Source organism: Dermochelys coriacea, chromosome 13 (assembly GCF_009764565.3).
Source record: "Dermochelys coriacea isolate rDerCor1 chromosome 13, rDerCor1.pri.v4, whole genome shotgun sequence".
Taxonomy (NCBI): domain Eukaryota; kingdom Metazoa; phylum Chordata; order Testudines; family Dermochelyidae; genus Dermochelys; species Dermochelys coriacea.
In genome coordinates, this window is record NC_050080.1 from 39,161,221 (window position 1) to 39,182,569 (window position 21,349).

Below are 21,349 nucleotides of genomic sequence, written 5' to 3' on the forward strand. Positions count from 1 at the left end.
CTTCACACAGCGCACAGTCAACCTGTGGAACTCTTTGCCTGAGGAGGTTGTGAAGGCTAGGACTATAATACGGTTTAAAAGAGAACTGGATACATTCATGGAGGTTAAGTCCATTAATGGCTATTAGCCAGGATGGGTAAGGAATGGTGTCCCTAGCCCCTGTTTGTCAGAAGGTAGAGCTGGATGACAGGAGAGAGATCACTTGATCATTACCTGCTAGGTTCACTCCCTCTGGGGTACCTGTCATTGGCCTCTGTCGGTAGACAGGATACTGGGCTGGATGGACCTTTGGTCTGACCCAGTATGGCCATTCTTATGTTCTTATGCCTCAGCTACGCTCTGTTTCCCATCTAACCTACTGCATATGACAGATGATCTTTCTGGTCTTACAAGCTGTCCCCCCTCCTGCCCTGTGTCCGTAAGCTCTGTGGGGTGGGGACTGTCTCTGACGTGCCCAGCACAATGGAGCCCTGCTCTGTAGGGTTTGCCATAGTACACACAACACACACACAGGGTGAAATCCGGGTCCCCCTGAAGTCAATGGCAAGACTCCCATTCACTTCAAAAGGGCAAGATGTCACCCTTAGGATGGGCTTTGCAAACATGCCCAAGGGTGCGAGGGATTCACCTCCCACAGAAAGTCCATGGGATATGGCTGCATAATTGCCATAGGGCTCCTTTGAAACCTCTCAGGGCCTGGTGTGAATTCACCTCCTTTTGGAAAAGGTGGGGTAAGGGTGGAACATGTTTTTCAAACCCTTTGTCATTTCTCTCTAGGCTGCTTTCTGGAAACTTACCCCAAGCCACAAATCCACTTGTCAGTGTCCTTTGCACACTGGGGGAAACAAAAGGGTAACAGATTTCCTGTCTTAGAGAATTTGCACACCAAGAAACAGAGACACCGGTTCCAACGCTTCTTGCTGCCCGGAAAAGGCATTTGTGATGCTTAACTGGCTGCATGGTGCTCAATAACTCCAGAAGCTGAGCTCCTCAAAGTACAGTGATACAGAGCAGCATGTGGATGGATGGACAGTGAAAGCGGTGTATGTTTGGGGAAGGATAGATAGTGAGTGAGTGACAGGGGTGAGTGTATGGGGATAGATGCATAGAGAAATATTGAGAGGCTTTGTGTATGGGATGGATAGACAGATAGAGGGGGTGTATGAGGATAGATAGATAGAGAGGGGTGTATGGAGATGGATGGATGGATAGATAGAGGTGATGTATGGGGATATATAGATAGATAGAGGGGCTGTATGGGGATGGATAGATTAGATAGAGTGGGTGAACGGGGATGGATAGATAGATTAGATAGATTAGATAGATAGAGGGGGTGTATGGGGATAGATAGATAGTGTGAAGGGGCAAGGCCAGATGACTATAGAAAAGTAGTAGGAGATAGACATATTAGCTCCAGGGATTTGTTTAACCTGGAGCTAATATATCTATCTCCCACTACTTTTCTATAGCCATCTGGCCTTGCCCTGTCACAATAGATAGATAGATAGATAGATAGAGGGGGTATATGGGATTGGATAGATAGATAGAAGGGGTGTATGGGGATAGGTAGATAGATGCAGGGGGTCTAAGGGGATAGATATATAGATAGAGGGGGTGGATGGAGACAGATAGATAGCGGGGTGTATAGGGATGGAATAAACAGATAGAGAGATGATAGAGGATGTGTGTGGGGATAGATAGATGGGTGCAGGGGGTGGATGGGGATGGATGGATGGCTAGATATAGATAGGTTGATAGATTTAATGGATGGAGGAGATACCAGCAGAATTTTTCACACTAGGTTATTTTACAAACAGCTTCTTCTTGTGGACTTGCTCACTGAGGACCAACATTTTGGATTTAAAGCCATTTTGGCTGGGAGACAATGCCACCGGCTGCTGCTTATGGCTTATGGATTTCAGGTCTGTATACCCAGCTACATGGGCATCTAGAGTGAATCCCAGAGAGCAACTGTGTCCTCTCTTCATAGATCTGGTGGCTTCCAGCTGTGGGTGGTTCTGTCGATTTGCTCTCCTCTGTGTGGGTATGACTGTAGATTTTTCCAGTAGTGTAATAGGCAGCAAAAGACACTAGCCCTGTAACTAGCCCTGTAATGGCCACCTAGTGCTTGTTCCAGTTGTTCGTATGCTGGACTAGCTGCAGTGATGGTTTTACTTTGAATAAGGCTGGGCTATTCAAAGGAGCTTTATAAGCATGCTGAAAACATATGTCAGAAGTAGGTAGGGTGTCAGGTGGGCGCCTTTCTGGATTGTATTAATAGACACCTGAGGACTGAGTCTACAACCCTTACAAGGTAGATCTGTCGGTCTCCACAAACACTTGTCTATCTTTCTCTCCATCCATCCTCCCATAAATCTGTCTCTCTATATACTCCCTTCTTCCTCCCTCACTTGAGGAATAAGGTACTAGAGTGAACATTAGTAAAAGTGCCCTAAATAAGTGGAATAAACCAGATTCCATGCCCCATTCCCAATCAGTCCCTGTTACATTAAGTACTTCACAACATGGCATTCCCTGTGTCTGTCCCTTCTGTATTTCCTTTCTGAAGCCAACACTGGGAGGACTTAAGTGGGGATTGTCGTAAGAGACTAATGGGAAACCTCAGCCTTAATTGTTGACTCCAACCATAACTTTGCTTGAAGTTGCTACCCCATGTTTTTGTAGCTTAGATAAAGCACACTCCTGGTGGTCTGGGGATTCCAAAAGTAGATAAAGAACTTTAGGTACCTAAACCCCACTGAAATTCAATTGAAGTTGGTCTTCTAACTGCCTCTGGTTCCTTGAAATAACTCCCAATTAGTCTTCTTTAAACAGAAGTTATACCAGCAAGGAAAGGTGCATTGTCATAGATTTTTCAGAAACAGACTTTGAAATGGTTTGGTTGGTAGAAATATAATAATAATGTGGCCTCTGGAAAGAGAAACTCTACCCACAAGGAAAATTCTTTTCAACATGAATAATGAACTATGTTCCCATGGGAGCTGGGTGTTGCAATCCACTAGACAGCTTTGAAAATCCCACTGTTTATTTTTGTTGCAGAGGATATTAATGAGGACATGTGCATATTTTTTGATTAGTTAAGTGATCTTGAAGGAGAATCAGCATCCTATCTGTACCAGTGACTGTGAAAAGAAATGAGATTGGGTGAGATGGGTCAGTGTGACATTTCCAATAACACTGAAGATCTCCTTAATCCCTTGGCAAGAAACAGCCAAGCTTTGGGATCTCAGACCTCTGATTCCCAATGTCAGCAGCAACCTAATTAGTTAAGTTATCCCTCCCCCCACTGGTATTTGAATGGATGTAGTGCCCACAATGGTACATCCCCAGACCAGAACATCTGCTTCAGTTTCATACCACAAACCTGCACCTCAGGGGGAAAGTAAGAACTGTGGAGAAAGGGACAGAGACAGCTTCGAATGTTTCAACCTTCCATTGTCTTTGCGAGGCATCTGAAGTGTTCTTTACAAAATTCAAAGGGAGGTAGGTTCATACAGAGGTTGAGGGATGGATGGATGGATAGACAGACGAGTGTGTATGAGGATGGATGGATAGATAATGCAGGGTCTGCCATGTACAACTTGATTGCAATATAATGATAAAATACAAAGTGGTTGTTCCATTAAGGTGCATCTAAAAAAGTTTGCTGGATTCTAGCATAGAATGATCTCAGCTCAGAGCTCGCTTACCTGTAGCTTTTGTTCAAAGCATTATTCTTTCAGTATCTGATAGCAATCTTATCATCTTCCTCCTTTAATGGCTTCATCTTCCCCAGGCAAACCAGACCTTTAGGGCTTTAACTCCATTCGTTTTTGATGGAGACTAAGGATAGTGAGATTTTGTAATGGCCTTAGTCACAGTGGGATCCCAGGTTGTCACAGTGTTACATGCCTCTACACAAACCTCAGGGAGGGGGTATAGTTGGAAACTGTTGAGAGGTGGCTAGAGTGGGGGAGGGGACACAGAAACTCATTGGGAAAATGAGTGCAAGGGTAACAGCTAAATGTTATTGCAATATTTGTCATCTTTGAGTGGATAGATAAGAAAGAGAGAGATGTGGTGGTGGATGGGCACAGATGGATGGATAGACAGAGGGGTGAGTAGATGGATGGATGGATGGATGGATGGATGGATGGATGGATGGATAGACAGGGGGTGAGTATGGGGATGGCTGGCTGGCTGGCTGGATTGACAGAGGGCTGAGTATGGGGATGGATGGATGGATGGATGGATAGACAGAGGGATGTGTATGGGGATGGATGGATGGATAGACAGAGGGGTGTGTATTGGGATAGATGGACAGATAGATAATGCAGGGTCTGCCATGTACAATTTGATTGCAATATAATGATAAAATACAAAGTGGTTGTGCCATTAAGGTGCATCTAAAAACTTCCACTGGATTCTAGCATAGGATGATCTCAGCTCAGAGCTTGCCTACCTGTGGCTTGTGTTCAAAGCATTACTCTTTCAGTATCTGGTAGCAATCTTATCATCTTCCTCCTTTAATGGCTCCATCTTCCACAAGGCAGGTTTTTAACTCCACCCGATTGGGTGAGATGTTTGACAGAGACTAAGGACAGTGAGATTTTTGTAACGGCCTTAGTCACAGTGGTACCCGGGGTCATCACAGTGTTACACGCCTCTACGCAAACCTCGGGCGGGGGGGAACTAGAAGCTGTTGGGAGACAGGTAGAGTGGGCAGTGGGGGAGGGGACACAGATTCGTTAAGAAAATGGGCTCCAGGGTAACAGCCAAATAACATTACAAAATGTATCATCCTGGACAGGAGAGAGAGCGAAATGTGGTGGCGGGTGGGGACAGATAGACTGATGTGTATGGGGATGGATGGATGGATAGACAGAGGGGTGTTTATGCGGATGAACTGATAGATGTTTCTGAGGACAGATAAACAGAAATATGTTGTGGAAGAATGGCTAGATAGATAAGGTACGTACTCCAGGTGGATGGATAGATGAGAGGGGTATGAAAAGAAGATAAATAAATAGAAGTGTGTGAGATAATATATCATAATTGTGTCTTTATCTATATCTGTGGATGGATGAATAGACAGGTGGGTGCATAGGGATATATGGATATATGTGTGAAGATGGATGGATGTGAATAGGGATAGAGAGACAATATAATTGGTGTATTGAACAATCCCATGACCAATTAAAGTGCATTTTTGCTGCAGTGACCTTAAGTGACTCTTTTCTCTAGAGTTTATTGGTTTCTAGCCCTCTGAAGTCCACTCTGATTCAACTTCTCTGTAATGGAAACAGCCTTAAGAGGAAAACCTTAAAATATCCACTACATGGGTTATACCATTGGAGGAAGAGACCTGAGAGTTATTCATAGTTATCTTCTTCCATTGAAGCTGTTGGAAGTGAGGTTCACTTGACTCTGCTTGTATCTATAATGATATCTCATGTTTGTATCTGACCTCCCCACACCCACTACAGTGTCTGAGCATCTCCCACTCACAGGACCCCAATGAGGTAGGACCATGTATTATCCCCATTTTATAGACTGGGAACCGAGTGACTGAAAGATTAAATGACATGTCTGAGGTCACCAAGGGTATTTGTGGATAAGCAGGAAAGGGAATCCTGGTCTCCCAAGGTCCAGCCAACCACCCTTATCACTGGATCTCCCTTGCTTTCCAGAGGAGGTGAAAATATTCAGGATGTCCCTAGCAGCTCAGGAACAGATTCCACGTGAACAGGTAGAGAAGGAGGTAGATGGCTAAGTATGAACAGGTTAAGCAGACAAAGAGAAATAGCTAGATCACATCCTCTGTACATAGTCGTCACTTCAGGGAGGTTTCTGCTATTGAATTAGGGAACCCCAGCTGCTACCAGCTCACGGTGATACAACCCCGCACCAAATCTCATTAGCTCCTCGGGGAAGCCTGGTCAAGGTGTCCTAAGAGATGTTGATCTTTAATATTTGCCTTGAGTCTGGGTTGGGGGGTGGGTTGGTCCTGGTTCTTTATGATTTTATTCAAAATTCATGTTCTGCCTGAGGAGATTAATTCCAAGATGACCAGGATACGAAGATAGCCCCACAATATTCTACTGCCCCTCAGGGCCAGATTCTGATATGCGGAGGCATAAGCAAGACCTTGGAGCCTACACTACAGCTGGTGTAATGGACAGAGCACTGGTCTGGATCACTGGCTGTTTCCCTGTTTTGTTCATTCCCTCCAGAGCACCTGGCTTTGGCCACTGTCCGAAGACAGGACACTAGGCTAGATGGACCTTTGGTCTGACCCAGTCTGGCCATTCTTATGTTCTTACTGCTCTGGGACTTGGGTTGTAGCCAGGTCCAACTCTGCAACTGATCTTTCCTTGTGACCTTGAGCAAATCACTTCACTTCTCTTTCCCCTCCCCACTCTTGTCTTGTAAAACTGCAAGCGTGTCAGGACAGGGATTGTGTCTTGCTGCCTGTTTGTTCAGCATCTAGCATCAGGGCATGTGGGTCATATGTCTTCCCCCTCCCCAGATTTGCTGCTTGGCTTGTACTGAGCACGCTCACAAGGCCATGCTCAGTAACACTGCTGAAACTGGCTGCCCTCACTCACCCCTTCCCCATCACTATGGGCAGGCACAATCTCTGCCTAGCACAACGCAGCCCCGTGGGGAATACAAATAATGATGTATGATTGCTGAGCTCCATTAAGCTCAGTTTATACCATCTGAAGACCAGAGTTTAGATTCCGATGCTTTTCCTTGTGTTGAATGGTGCCTTGGGCCAGGATTTTCTTTCATGGGCGCTGGTGGCCTTTTGAAAAGTCTGAGTGCGTCTGTGCTTTTTGCAGAGTTGCCAACGCGTACAAGTTATTGTCAGGGTATCTTTCCCTGCGGTCTCATTGTTATGCGTCTACCACCTATTACTACAGCAGCTGTAACACAGTGATTCATGCCTATGCCAATACCTCCAGTGAATTGGAATGTTTGCCCAAGCTAATGAGCTTGAGAGTAATTAGTGTACTAAGTGGCCCAACAGGTAAGAAACATGAATTAGTTATTTTTTAAAACAAGGTCATTTTTTGTTTTTGTTTTGCACTCAGGAAACTGGGGGCCAGATTGCCAAGGTCTTTCGGCATCCAAAGATGTGAAGAGGTGCCCAGTAGAATTCACAAAAAGACCTAAGCAGGTTAGGCACCTAACTCTCATTGAGCTCAATAAATGCCCCTCACTCCTCGTGGTTTTCTGGAATTCTTTGCATCTATGATTTATCTTCCCCAGTTTCTATGTTTTCCAGGGATCCACTTATGTGTTATTTGACAAGAGTATTTCAGAAGATATTTTTTTTACTCAATTGAGAAAGTTTTTTTTTTTAAAAAAAAAAAAGAAGTTGCTTCTGTTTGAAACATTTCCAAAATGCCGTTTCTCTAGGTTTGACTTGCTGGCATAGCCATGACCATATGGAGGTTTTTGATATTGTGTTTGTCATTGTGATAACTCCAGCTACTGCTTAACACAGTGATGTGTGCCAATACCAAATATTCTTTACCGCTGGTACATAGGAGGTGATCACATCTAACGGGAATTGTACATCAAGATTCCTTGAGCGGCTTTCAAACTCTCATCCTACTGTTCGCATGATGGAAAGTATGTGTCTTTTAATCGTTACTCATACGTCCATGGTTTTTGTTAGGGGGTATATCACTGTGATCGTAACTCCCGCTATAGTAGTATGCACAGTGATATACATCCCTGCAAAATCTTCCTCATCTCTTCCAATAACCAAAATCAGATACTTATTAGGATAACTCATCCTTCCAGTCCTGAAAACAGTGTAATAGGCAGGAGACAAATTGCAAATCCCTTTAAAAACATTGAATTAGGAATATAGGAGGATGGGATGTTTTAAAACTAGAACAGAATAGAGGAAAGTAGAGTGGAATGGAATAAAGCAAAGTGGGATAGAATAAAATATTGGAAAGGAGAACAGACTATTCTAGAGTGTTTAGACACAGGAATATAGGAATTACTAGCATGGGTCAGACCAGTAGTCCATCTAGTACCCCTCTGAAAATATTTCAGGCTGCGATGACCCCTCTTAAAAAGTGACAACCCCCCATGCCATGCCGCCCTTACTTCTGCGTTGCTGCTGGCGGCAGCGCTGCCTTCAGAGCTGGGTGCCCGGCCAGCAGCTACTGCTCTCGCGACCCCCTCCCCCCACAATAGTCTTGTGATCTCCTTTTGGGTTGGGATCTCCAGTTTGAGAAACTCTGTTGTCATAAAAAGAAAAGCAGTACTTGTGGCACCTTAGAGACTAACACATTTATTAGAGCATAAGCTTTCGTGAGCTACAGCTCACAGCTTTCAGAGTAGCAGCCGTGTTAGTCTGTATTCGCAAAAAGAAAAGGAGTACTTGTGGCACCTTAGAGACTAACAAATTTATTAGAGCATAAGCTTTCGTGAGCTACAGCTCACTTCATCGGATGCATTTGGTGGAAAAAACAGAGGAGAGATTTATATACACACACACAGAGAACATGAAACAATGGGTTTATCATACACACTGTAAGGAGAGTGATCACTTAAGATAAGCCATCACCAACAGCAGGGGGGGGAAGGAGGAAAACCTTTCATGGTGACAAGCAGGTAGGCTAATTCCAGCAGTTAACAAGAATATCAGAGGAACAGTGGGGGGTGGGGTGGGAGGGAGAAATACCATGGGGAAATAGTTTTACTTTGTGTAATGACTCATCCATTCCCAGTCTCTATTCAAGCCTAAGTTAATTGTATCCAGTTTGCAAATTAATTCCAATTCAGCAGTCTCTCGTTGGAGTCTGTTTTTGAAGCTTTTTTGTTGAAGTATAGCCACTCTTAGGTCTGTGATCGAGTGTAGCTCACGAAAGCTTATGCTCTAATAAATTTGTCAGTCTCTAAGGTGCCACAAGTCCTCCTTTTCTTTTTGCGAATACAGACTAACACGGCTGCTACTCTGAAACCTGTTGTCATACAATCTCCTGTCTTGTGGCCAGTTCCAGACAATGCAGACGGAGGTGCAAGAACTGCCCCCTAGTGGGCAATATGGGATAACCTTGAGATGAGCTTGCATCAGTTAGAAGTTGGCTCATGCCCTGACAGAGACGGGTTTACGTCCTCTGCAAAGTTCGTTCCCCCTCCATACTTACTGTTGTAATTCTGTGTTCTCCTTATCATTACAAATATTCCTTCTCTTATCGAATCCTGATGAGCTCTTGTCCTCATTGATACTCTGTGACAATGAGATCCACGAGTCAAAGGTGCAGAAGAAGGCATCTTGTTTAATGAGTTTTAAAATTGCTGAATTTCAGTTGGATTTGAAAATCCCCTTGTTCGTGCTTTGAGGCAGTGTGAATAGAAGTGTTTCATCTGCCTTTTCTCTAGAGTTTATTGGTTTGTAGCCCTCTGAAGTCCATTCTGATTCAACTTCTCTGTAATGGAAACAGCCCCAGGGAGCACTTGCAAAAGTTGCTTAGGATCGTAAGTCCCACTGATTTTCTAGGAAACTTGTGCTGCACGTCATGTAGCAATTTTTGAAAGTCACACCCCTAATCTTTATCAGCTGGGATTTTCAAAAGAGCCTAAGGTATTTAGGCACTCAATTTCCAATGGGAGTTGAGCACCTAACTCCTTTAAGAACTTTGAAAATCCCAGTCTATTTTTCTTTCTCTAATCATTTTTTTTTATAAAATTGTGGATAGATTTAGTCACATCAAAATCTGTCCTGAAATGGATGACGTTCCTATATTCTTCCTCTTCCCCTGGCTATAGCCAAAGATTGGATCTCAGAGATCTAGCATTCAAAGGTGTGAATTCAAATCCTGGTTGAGTCAAGGTATTCAGTTCTCTGGGCTGGTATTTTCAAAGGAGCATGAAGGTGTTTTTCTTCTGAAACTCCTAATCCTAGTTTCCAGCCAGGTTTTAACATCCAGGTGTCATGAAGAGTCTCTTAGGTCCCCTTCAGAAACTAGATATCCCTAAACAGATATGCCGGTTAACATGGCTTTCCTTGGTTCCGTGGTTTTCTGTTGCATTTGCATTGTCACCTCTACGGCCATGTGTGGTTTTTGACATGAAGTGCGTCACTGTGGTAGCTCCCGTAGTACTTACACTGTGATACACTCCCGTACAAAATCTTCTAGGGCCAAGATGCTTCCATAGTGGTCTTAGCAGCTTGGGCAAATGTTCAAAAAGGTGGAAACTCTTAACAGCTTCTCTGAAGTATGCCCCCTATTTTGGGATGTTCATGATAAAATTCAGGGTGATTAATATTATTACTCTTAGGGAGCAGCCAAACCATGCTAGGATCTTTCCAGACATTCAGGAAGGATCTCAAATGCTATTCTATTGTGGTCTTGTCCAGTGTATTCTAGCCTTGTCTATTTTATTCTAGCCTAGTCTATTTTGGTTTACCTTAGTACAGGATATTATATTCTACTCTAATCTAATATAGTCTGCTTTAATATAGTCAATTTTATTGTAGCCTAGTCTACTCTAGTCCAGCCTACAGTAGAGTCCCTATTTTTTTTAACTAATTAGGGACTGAGGACTTCATAACATTGAACATCTCAAAATGATGGTAGATACAGTGCATCAGTTGCAGTATGGTGCACTGCATTGCTTTCTTCTTCTTCAAGCCACTGTGAAGCGATTTCCAGTTAATTGAAGGCATCTGAATGTGAAGGGATGTTGACTTGTTTGTCATCAACTTCTTTCATTGTGTGATCCCCCCGCACACACACACATCAGAAAAAATAGCTCATATAACTGATTGTTTGTAAGACTTTTTTGTAAAATCAATGTTCTACTGAATTATAGTCTACTCTAGTATATTCTAACATATTCTAGTCTAGTCTGTTGTATTCTAGTTGAGTCTAGAGTTGTCTACTCTAACCTCTTCAAGTCTTTTTACCACGCCCGTCACAGTGGTATCTGAGTCTAAGAACAGACAGACGAGTAGATAGATTTTAGGGGGAAAGGAACACAGAGTAGGAACTGTGTATAGAAGTCAAGTCAGTTGACCGTAGGGTGTCCAAAGGATTTCAGTCTTTCAGAGGATTTAAGGGATTTGCAAAGCAGTTTGGTGGTTAAATTCCGCTGAAATTAGTTGTCTTCACCTTCAGTGAGGACTGTATCTCTGACTGCCTTTGGAGGCTTTGAACTTCTCAATATCTGGCCTTCGGAATGAATATTGGTGAGACGTAAAAATATCTTCCTCAGCCCCCTGGGTCTGGCTTACTGAGGTGAGGGCTAGGACATCCAGAACTTTGCTGTGGGATCTGTCATGGTGATGGCTACTCCCTTCCCCCTGGTAGTATTATGTGGTGGTGTCTGCAGCGGGTTCTTGGGAGGGTCCCTGGCGAGGGCTGTCCAATGGCGGAAGCCAGAGGCGGAATCAGAGTGTCAGTGGGGTTTGCTATCGTAGCCCAGTTGAGTATCTCCAGACTTCACTGCTCCAGGGATGGGACCGGTTGAGTTTAGGACAGACCACTTGGAAAGAGGGAGAATGAGGGTTATAAAAGGGAATAACCTCAGGTGGAACCCAGCGCTCTCCCCCAGAAGCACCAACCTTGCATGAGAGCCAGCGCCCGGTGCAGCAACAGCAACGATTTTGTGGTGCTGCAGAGACACTGAGACCCGGAGTTGCCCATGGAGCCTGGGGGTGGGAGGGAATAGAAGGGGGCAGATAATGGGGGTGCTATTTTAATAGGGAGCCTGTAGAGGGTATTTGCCTAAAGGGTCCAGGATCAGACTTCTGGCCCGCTCAGTGGCCAGTGCCAGCTTCTTCATAAATTCATGGAGGACATGTCCATCAATGGGTACTAGCCAGGATGGGCAGGGATGGTCTCCCTAGCCTCTGTTTGCCAGAAGCTGGGAATGGGCGACAGGGGGTGGATCACTTGACGATCACCTCTTCTGTTCATTCCCTCTGGGGCACCTGGCACTGGCCGCTGTTGGAAGACAGGATAGTCAGCTAGATGGACCTGTGGTCTGACCCAGTCTGGCCATCTGTATGTTCAGAGAAAGGTGCAGATGACCGCTAGCTTCCGATGATGGAATAACCTGACTAGAGGAGAGTATCTTCTTGTCTGAGCGGGGTGGTGGGCTGTGTGGTGGGGAAAGAGAGACTAGTTCCAATATCCATAAGCAACATTGCAGAAGATATCTATCTATTTTAGGTACTGATATGATCACTCTCCCATTAAGACAATATCAATCTATCTCACAGTCCTTATTTACCCTTGTGACTCCCCTGTGAGGTGGGGGATTGCTATTTATCCCCCATTTCAGAGAGGGGGAAGTGAAGCATAGAGAGGCTAAGGGACAGATTGATAAAGGCACCTAGGCACATTTAGGCACCTAGTGGGATTTTCAAAAGCATCTAGGTGCCCATATCCCATTAAAATCAATGAGTTTTGGGTCCTACATGCTTTTGGAAATCCCATTTGGTACCTAAATGGCTTTGAAAATCTGGCCATGAATGACTTGCTCATGGAAGTCTGCGGAAGCGTAAGGAATCGAACAGTGGTCTCCCAAGTGCCCAGCTATTGCCTTAACCACTGGGCCATCCGTCCTTTCTTATCCTCAGAGGATCATGAATAACAATTCTCTTGTGAGTATGTGAGTATTGGTGTGGTGGGGAGATTTTGGAGTTGTTTCCTGGTCAGAGTTCTTCATTGGGCATGGCAGGGGTGGTCAAAAATTTCTCATTGGGAAAGTTGTGGGCAAAAAATGAGGTTTTTTGGGTCCAAAATGGATTTTTTCCAGTAAAATGCTGACATTCTAATTTTAAAAAATCAGATTTTTTTTTAATTTTCAAAATGTCTCCTTTCAAAATAGAGGGAAACTCTTCAGTTCTCTGAATTATCAGTAGGGAAAAAGAGGGAAATGAAAAGTGAGAGGAAGAAGGAAAGAATGCCACTTTCAAAGTGAAACAAAATGCTTGTTTCAGTGTTTTTCCCCCACTCAAGCTTCCCCCAACCAGTTCCCCAAACCAAAGCTGAATGTTTTGGAATAAAGTAAACATCCGGGGTACTAAAGGGGTCTTGAGTCTACCAGCGAAAGGTAGAATGAGAACCAATGGCTGGAATTTAAACCCGAACAAATTAAACTCAGAAATAAGACACACTTTTTTTTAACAGTGAAAGCAATTAACCAGTTCCAAGGAAAGTAGTGGATTCTCCATCCTGATGTCTTAGATCATGGCTAGATGCCTTTCTGCTTCAGTCAAACACAAGTTATCGGGCTAAATACAGGGTAACTGGGTGAAATCCTACAACCTGTGATACACAGGAGGTCAGATTAGATGATCTTTCCAATGGTCCCTCTGGCCTTAACATTTAAGAAATTGTTGGAGATCCTTCACGTTCTACTGCTAGACAGACAAACCACCAAGGAAAATTCCAGCCAGCTCCAGGGTCTATGTTTTTGATAGGGGCCGTATCACTGTGGTACCCCCTACCCATCCATCACAGTGATACAGACTCATACAAGATCCTTGCCCATCTCTTGCGAATGAACATTGGGGTGATGGGAAAGTCTCTGGAAAGCTCTCCTGCTGGAAGAATGTGGAAGAAGAGGGGCTGGATGGGACTTGGGACTCTTGGGTTCATCTCCTCGATTCCTGGTGTGTTTTCCAGTCAGTATTTGGGACCGGATCCACGGCATTCCTTTGATTCAGGTCCTTATATCACTCCGTACCTCAGTTTCCCTAGCTGTAAAATGGAGATTTGGGCTAGGGGATTTAGAAGCACATCTCCCATTAATTTAAATTGTGATTGTGTGTCTAAATCTCCTTCGACAATCTATTTCCCCTCTGCACCGGGAAGCACTCAGAGCCTGCAGTGATGAAGCCACGTAAATGCACAGGTGCCAGATTTCTTTCACACAGTCATTGCTAAGAGATGCAGGAATGTCTCACTGTGGTAGCTACTCCAGTCAGCACAGTGGTATGGAGACGTACAAAATCCCCTTTGTATGAAATGCATCAAGGTTTTCCCAGTGTGAGATTTTTGGTGGGGGGGAGGCGAAGATGCAGTTGAAGGAGAGAGATGTGAAGCATTTTTCTCTTTACACGTAACCTAGATGAAATTGTGGCTCTTTGTATGTTGGAATAGGTCAGAGATTCATAGAGTATCAGACCCATGTGATTATCTAATCTGACCTCTTGCATAACACAGGCCATAGGACTTCCCTGAATTAATTCCTATTTGAACTAGAGCAGATGTTTCAGGGGGATTTTAAAATGGACACTGATGGAGTATCATAAATTGTTCCAAATTTTAATTACCCTCCGTGTTAAAAGTTTGTACCTGATTTCTAGTCTGAAAAACTTGCCCAGCTTCAACTTCTAGCTACCTTTTTCTGCTAGATGGAAAAACTCTATATTTGGAAATTTCTGTTCACTGTGTAGCTACTTATAGATGGCGATCAAGTGACCCCTTCACCTTCTCTTCATTAAGCTAAATAAATTAAACTCCTTGAGTCTTTCACTGTGAGACATGTTTTCCAATCCTTGAATCATTCTCGTGGCTCTAAGATGAGGCTCTCCTGGTTTTACTGGGCATAGAACGGAGGAACTTGTGTGTAAAGTAAATGAGCTAATGGCTCTGGGACAGGACCTTCTAACCAGATGACTAGATCTACCACATAGCTGTTTCCAGGACTCCGTGAGGCACGGTCAAGAGATCAAAGTTGGGGAAGTTTAAGGCTTTGGGTCCAGAATTATGTACTGTGTTTTCAGAGTCGTGAGTATGTCTGGGTTTTTGACAGGAGATGTGTCACTGTGGGAGCTACCGCTCCACCTAGCACTGTGATACCAAGCAGTATGAAATCCCTGTCCCCCTCATGGGAACCGGTGTGAAGATCTAAGCAGATTCCATTTCATCTGACTTCTCATCACCATCGCTAATGTGCTCCAGGTTTTTGATAGGGGATTTTTCACTGTGGTAGTTACTCCACCCGCTATCACTGTGGTACACAGTCGTACAAAATCCACCCTTGTCTCGTGGGAACAGATGTTGGTGTACTGGAAAAAAGTTTCAAAGGCAGCTTCCATGCATCTGCACTGGACTGGGTGCCAGGTGAGCTGGGTTGAAGTCGTGGCTCTGTTACATACTTGCATGATTGTAGATAAGTCATCTAGGACCTGACTTCCAGCCAGTTGGAGTTAATAGAAACACTCCCCTGGATTTCAATGGATTTTGGCTCAGGTCCTTAATCCCTCAGGCCAGATTGACAAAAGTTTTGTAGATGCCTACTGGTGCAGTGGGAATTACAAAGGCACCTAAGCAAGTTGGGTGCCCAACTCCCATTGATTTAGGGTTAGTACCTGATTCCCATAGGTCCCCTCAAAAATCCTGGGGATAGAGATATTTCAGAAAAAGTCAGAGGTGTATGCTTACATATTTATTTTCTCACTTGGGAGCTATTGTTGCGGTGATGGAAACGTGTGTGAGAACTTTCCTTGCCTGGTATTTTTGTACAGCTTCTAATAGGGTCTAGATTTTTGCTAGATGATATGTCACTGTGGTAGCTACTCCATCTAGCACCGTGTTACTCAGCTGTACAAAATCCTTGGCCATCCAATAGCAATGAATGTTGGTGTGACCAAATATTTTTGGAGTATCCCTTTTGTTGGACTCCACATAGCTGCTAAAATGACTGTGTTTTTGATAGAGGACTTTTCACTGTGGTAGCCACTGCCTGGTAGGACACAGTGTTACAGAGCCATACAAAAATCTTTTTGGTCTTGTCAGTGAATCCACGTGGAAAATACAGCTTTGGGTCATTCATCCCTCTAGTTGTGAAGAGCTGCATTCAGAAAGGTGAATGGAGAATTTCTTCAAGCTCAAATAATTTTCTTCTCTGTCGGACATTCACAGCGACCCTTACATTCTGCAGCGAAGGGTGGCCGAAAAATGGATAAATAGAGAGATTCCATCCATCAGAGAAATTTCACTGAGCTTTGATATTTGATCCTCAATCTTTCTATGACTCTGCTTCTCCATCTGCAGAAAGGATGGTCCAGTACTTATGACCTGAGCCTGTGACTTTGGGAGATCCCAGTCTGATTCCCTGTCCTAACACAGACTGCATATCTGACCTTGGGCAAGTTCACCTATGGCCAGACCTTTAAAGGTATTTAGATTTCTAAAGAGGAAGGCATCCAATTCCTTTACATATTTGGCACTTAATCTCTCTTCCTTGGGTCTCCAGCTGTCTCACAGGGGGATAATGGGGATCAACACATTAAAGATTGTGAGGTCCATAGGTACTATGGTAGTAAGGCCATGTAAGTGGCTTAGATAGATATGTAAATGCATCTCCCCATGAACTGGGCAGTCAATGTTCTCCTCTGTGTCTTTCTGTCCTTACTTCGCAGCTGTGCTGAGAGTCTAAATCTATTCATGTTTGTCAGATGCCCAGACTCAGTGATGATGGGACTCCTGCTAGAGAGATTTCTTTCGGTCTTTGCTGCTGGACACGAGTTTTTGTTTGGGGTTTTGTCACTGTGGGAGGTATCCCAACCAGCACAGTGATACAGAACTGCACAAAAACCTCCTCCACTGGAAGCGGAACCATTCAGCCCAATCAATGCCTTTTTGCAGAGCTCTTCCACTAAGTTCCAAAGAGTTGCACCTGGGAGAGGAGTCAATTAGTAACGTCCCCAAGATCAGATTGTTATCTTTTCTGGTGGATATTCCCAATGAGAAGTAGATATTGTGCCAATGGGTATTGATATAAGACCCAGGGGTGGGGGATGGGGAGGGGGGAAGATAGAGAGACAGAGAGAGAAAGACAGAGATTCAATCCAAGAGGGATGTGGATGAGGGAAACTGACTTATATGTAAATATTCTGACAAGAAAAACACTATTGAAACTCCCACAAGAAATCCAGAGTTAAGGTGAAACTTAAAAGAACCCAAATCTTTGACGGGATGGGAACTCATAGGGAAGGTACTGAAGTTACCTTGAGTCTGGGTAGGATTTTCAAAGGAATTTAAGGAATTTCACAGAGCTAAAGTTCTTGCCTGGGTAGCTTAGCATTCTAAGTCTTAGGGCCCAGAATGGCAGGGGAGAGTTTCAGGCACAGTCCTCTCTAAAGTAATAAGTAGGGTTCTCACCAGCCATATGGTCTGGGAATTTCGAAGGGCAAGATCCACAAAGGTAAGAAGGAAGCTAAAAGTGAAGGTGATTAGGTTCGGCACCTAACTCCCAAGGTTTGTGCCTGACTCCCCTTGGAAAATCCCAGTGTGGAAGAAGCACAGCTCGTTGTTACAGGTGCACACCTGAACATTTATTCCCTCCCCTGGGAGCTTCCCCCCACCATTATTTTGCTGTGATGGAAAGTCTATGACAACTTTTCTTGCCTGAATTCTTTGGGCTGCTTCTAACAGGATCTAGGCTTGTTATGGCGGGAGTTGTCACTGAGGTAGCCATCCAACCATCACAGTGATATCTGGTCAGACAAAATCCTCGGCCATCCAATGGCAATGAATATGAAAATGTAAGAGTGTGCTTTCTGTTGGGCTCTGTTGCATAGCTTCTAAGATTATCATGTTTTTGATAGAGGACTTTTCATTGTGGTAGCTGCTACTCCATAGCTGACACAGTGGTACAGAGCCATACAAAAATCTCTTCTAGCTCATCTAACTTGGCCAATACAGTTTTGGATTGTTCAGCCACCTAGTTGTGAAGAGCTGCTGGTGTCAGAGAGGTGAATGGAGAATTTCTTCGAGCTTGTATCATTTTCTTTTCTTTTGGATATTCACGATGAGCCTTAACAGTCTACAGTGACGGGTGGAGGATACACAAAGCTAGAAACATGAAGAAACAGGTAGATTTAATCCATTCGAGAGAGAAAAATGCTGCATCCCCAGCCCCCATGTTTGTTGTTCTCAGGACAAATGGGAGGCTGTTGAGGAGCCCAATATATTTACCTTATAAAAAAGGATACCAGGTATGAAGGGCTCTTTAATCTAACACAGAAAGGCAGAAGAAAAGCCAATGGCTCGAAGTTAAACCCAGACAAATTCAAGCTGGAAATAAGGCACTGGATTTTTTAAAGTCAGGTTTACTAACCATTGGAACAAACTATCAAGGGAAGTGACAGACGCTCTGTCTCTTGAAGTCTTCGGATCAAGCCTGAATGCCTTTCTAGAAAATATGCTTTAGTGAAACACATGTAATTGGCCTCAGTACAGAAGTAGCTGGCTGAAATTCTATGGCCTATGTTTATGCAGGTCACACTAGGTGATCCAATTTATATTTTCTGGCCTTAATATCTACAAAATTGTGAAAACTGGGAAAACACAGTTCCGATATTCTTAACGAGAATCAATCCAGTCTAGAATGTGTCCTACCCATTTCTGGAATGGCTGAGTTACTCAGGAACTAGAAGTATTAAACTGGGAAGTACTGGTATGGATAAAGAGTGAAATTCTGGTCAATTTTCAAGACGTCATTGGAGAAATTTCTTGTCTGGGACAGGGAAATCTCAGTAGGAGAGAGAAGATTTATTTCTCATTTCAATGGAAGAAGATTAGTAGGGGAATAAGATAATTCTGAAGTATCTTAGGGTGACTTACCTGGCCATGAGGACGGTGGCGAGTCGACCGCTGCCACTGCCCCGTTGACTTCGCTTCCACCTCTCGCAAGCTGGAGTGCCGGAGTCGAGGGGGAGCACGTTCAGGGATCGATTTATCATGATTCCGCGGCTAGTGAAGACCTGCCTGAAACAGAGATCTGAAATTTCTGATAAAAAAGGGACATATTTTTCCCAAAACTTTTTCTGAAAACTTTTTTTCCTTCCTTTTTTTTGGACCAGCGCTACTAAGAAATATAGTCTGAGATTTTTCAAAGCTCTCTGCAGGATTAGAGGTCACATTTACAAAGATGTTTAGGCACCAAAAGGTGCAGAGAGGTATCTAGTGGGATTTGCAAAAGTGCATAAGCAGGTTAGGTGCCCGACTCCCATTGGAAGCTCCTGTTCATTTCATTGAGAACCGGGCATCAAAATGCCTTAGATGGATTTGTAAACTTCAGCCTTCAGCTCCGTCTGGTGGAATACTAGCCTAGCAGCTGCCTGAAATTGGGTTACTTTGCACAGCAGCCAGCAGAACGAGGTTTTTATAATGGCTTTTGTCATTGTGGTAGTCACTGTAGTACACAGTGATGTATGCCCGTACTAAATCTCTCTCCGAGACAGGAGATTTACACTGCGACTGGAGACAGAACAGTGGTAGGAGCTGTGAGGGCAATTCCTATATTTGAATTCAACTGAGATCTTTTAGAACACTAGGACCAAGGTGAGACCAGCACTTCAGAAGGTATGTCTGCTTAAAATCTCTAACTCTTTGGAGAGGAGTGGAATGATTGGGTAGAGCACTGGATTTGGATCTGCGACACCTGGGTTCCATTCCCAATCTGTCATGACCCCTGTATGATCTTGGGCAAATCACTTCACCTTCCGTGCCTCCATTCCCCTTGCATATTTAGATTGGAATTTTCAAAGGAACATAGAGTGGAGTGAAGAGACCAGATGGCTCTGGAATTTCAGGCTTCTTTGAAAACCTGGGTTTAGATTGCAATGAATTTTGGGGCAGAGACTATCTCTTCCTATGTTTATATACAGTGCCAAGTACTATAGGACCATGATCTAGGTTGGGACCTTTGGGTGCTACCAATATAATAATAACTAGGCTCTGCTTTAATAATATCAATGAAATAGTCCCCCAGGGGTATAAAATGATATAGCTTCATGGAAGTGCATGGAATGACACCAGCTGAGGCCCAATGCACTTCAATCAAATGTTGAGCCTAATGAGAAGTTGTCCTGAGTCTGTCTTTTCTCACAGGAGTTCCAATGTGCTTAGGTTTTTGATATGAGGTGTGGCATTGTGGATCCCAGGTGTCCAGTGACACAGTGATACACAACTGTAGCAAATGTCCTTTACCTCATCTCTAGCTGGGCACTGCAACATCTCTACTTTTTAGAGACAGATGCAAAGAATTCAAGGTATAGATAGAATTCGTCTTTCTTTCTTTCTTTCTTTCTTTCTTTCTTTCTTTCTTTCTTTCTTTCTTTCTTTCTTTCTTTCTTTCTGAGCCCACGACCCTGAAAACTTTAGGAATAGCCTCCATGGGGCATCATTCCATAGTCGTCCACTGGGTGTCACTCTTGCACCTCTCAGAAGCAGCTGGCGCTAGCTGTTGCTGGTGCTGAATTACTAGACAAGACTGGTCCGGTAGCTACTTTGTTCCTACACATCAATATAATTATTATATGATATCTCCTCAATTATATTTGTATTTAGCAAGACACAGTGATAGTCTTCTGTTCCGGTATCTGAGTGTCTCAAATGTTTCATCTCTGAGCTTTCAGCTTGATAAACCCTTCAGAGTAAAAAGAAAAGGAGTACTTGTGGCACCTTAGAGACTAACAAATTTATTAGAGCATAAGCTTTCGTGAGCTACAGCTCACTTCATCGGATGCATTTGGTGGAAAAAAACCAGCAGTGGACTGGTACTGAAGAGAACTCCATAGGCTAAAGATTGGCATGTGGGTGTCACCCAGGGAGGATAAACTCCCAGGGAGACAAGTCTCCAGGCAGTGCTGGGTAGGAGAGTCCTACATCGCTTTCGTCTCTGAGCAAGTGACTGTCTCAAGTCAATAGGTGACGCGCCAACACAGAAGTGGCTATTGCCAAATGTGCTGGTCAAATAAAATAAATAGAAATAGTTCCTGGGAAAGGCCAAGGCAGATGAGAAGCTCCTAGGAATGTGAGATCAGGAGGAGACGGAGCTGCAGGAAAAGGGTGGTTTTAGGTAGCAGAACCCAACATACCCCTGCAATGAGTGGGGAGGGGACGGGGCAGCCCCGGGCTTGGTCAGAACAAGGGCTGTGACTGCAGGGGCCCAGACAGAAAGAGACACTAGAGGGAGATGGGCCCCTCCGTGTGTTAGGGTGCTGAGTACAACAGAGCAGGCGCTTTCTGAGCCAGGGAGAGGGACCGACTGCCGCCCCCTCAGGGAAGCGGTGAGGTTGGGGGGGGTATTACTATAGAAATGTGTGTCGTTAATCACCTCTTCTGCGGGGAGACCTTTGTACAGTGCCCCCCACATCACCCCAAGCTGCCTTTGTTGCTTGGCGTAACTCTGTACGTCCCGGGGTCTCCCCGTGTCTGTGCCTAGACCCATTTGCCAAGAATTTTATTTCCCGGCTAAGATCCGTTCGAGCCCTTGAAGGTGAATCGTGGGTGGAGAACCGGGCAGCGGCTGGATGCATTTTGGAAAGAGCTGGGCCTCTGCCTGTTTTTTC

The 21,349-nt window shown here is 44.2% G+C and overlaps 1 protein-coding gene, 1 long non-coding RNA gene and 3 gene segments (V, D, J or C); 1 reads left to right on the plus strand and 4 right to left on the minus strand.

Moving 5' to 3' along the window:
- Nucleotides 1-21,349, minus strand: part of LOC119842121 — a 255,219-nt gene that overhangs the window by 170,233 nt on the left and 63,637 nt on the right. The window contains 1 exon segment of the C gene segment in view: nt 18,165-18,175. Coding sequence covers nt 18,165-18,175 — 11 coding nt within the window.
- Nucleotides 1-21,349, minus strand: part of LOC119842114 — a 153,622-nt gene that overhangs the window by 80,478 nt on the left and 51,795 nt on the right. The window contains exon 1 of one of the 3 annotated variants that reach the window (XM_043495830.1): nt 9,177-10,113. The exons of the other annotated variants lie outside the window; for them this stretch is intronic. Coding sequence (XP_043351765.1) covers nt 9,177-9,303 — 127 coding nt within the window. The 5' untranslated portion in view covers nt 9,304-10,113. Of the gene's footprint in view, nt 1-9,176; nt 10,114-21,349 lie in introns of those variants that run through there. 3 annotated transcript variants of the gene reach the window in all.
- LOC119842117 overlaps nt 1-21,349 on the minus strand; it is a 205,827-nt gene that overhangs the window by 58,212 nt on the left and 126,266 nt on the right. Inside the window, 2 exon segments of the C gene segment in view lie at nt 4,972-4,975; nt 10,122-10,131. Of these exon segments, the coding sequence occupies nt 4,972-4,975; nt 10,122-10,131 (14 nt within the window).
- The window catches only part of LOC122456468, a 110,571-nt gene that overhangs the window by 34,228 nt on the left and 54,994 nt on the right, over nt 1-21,349 (minus strand).
- On the plus strand, nt 784-19,931 carry LOC122456488. Its single transcript, XR_006275412.1, has 3 exons — nt 784-995; nt 1,818-1,922; nt 19,238-19,931. It is a non-coding gene; the product is annotated as an uncharacterized LOC122456488 (long non-coding RNA).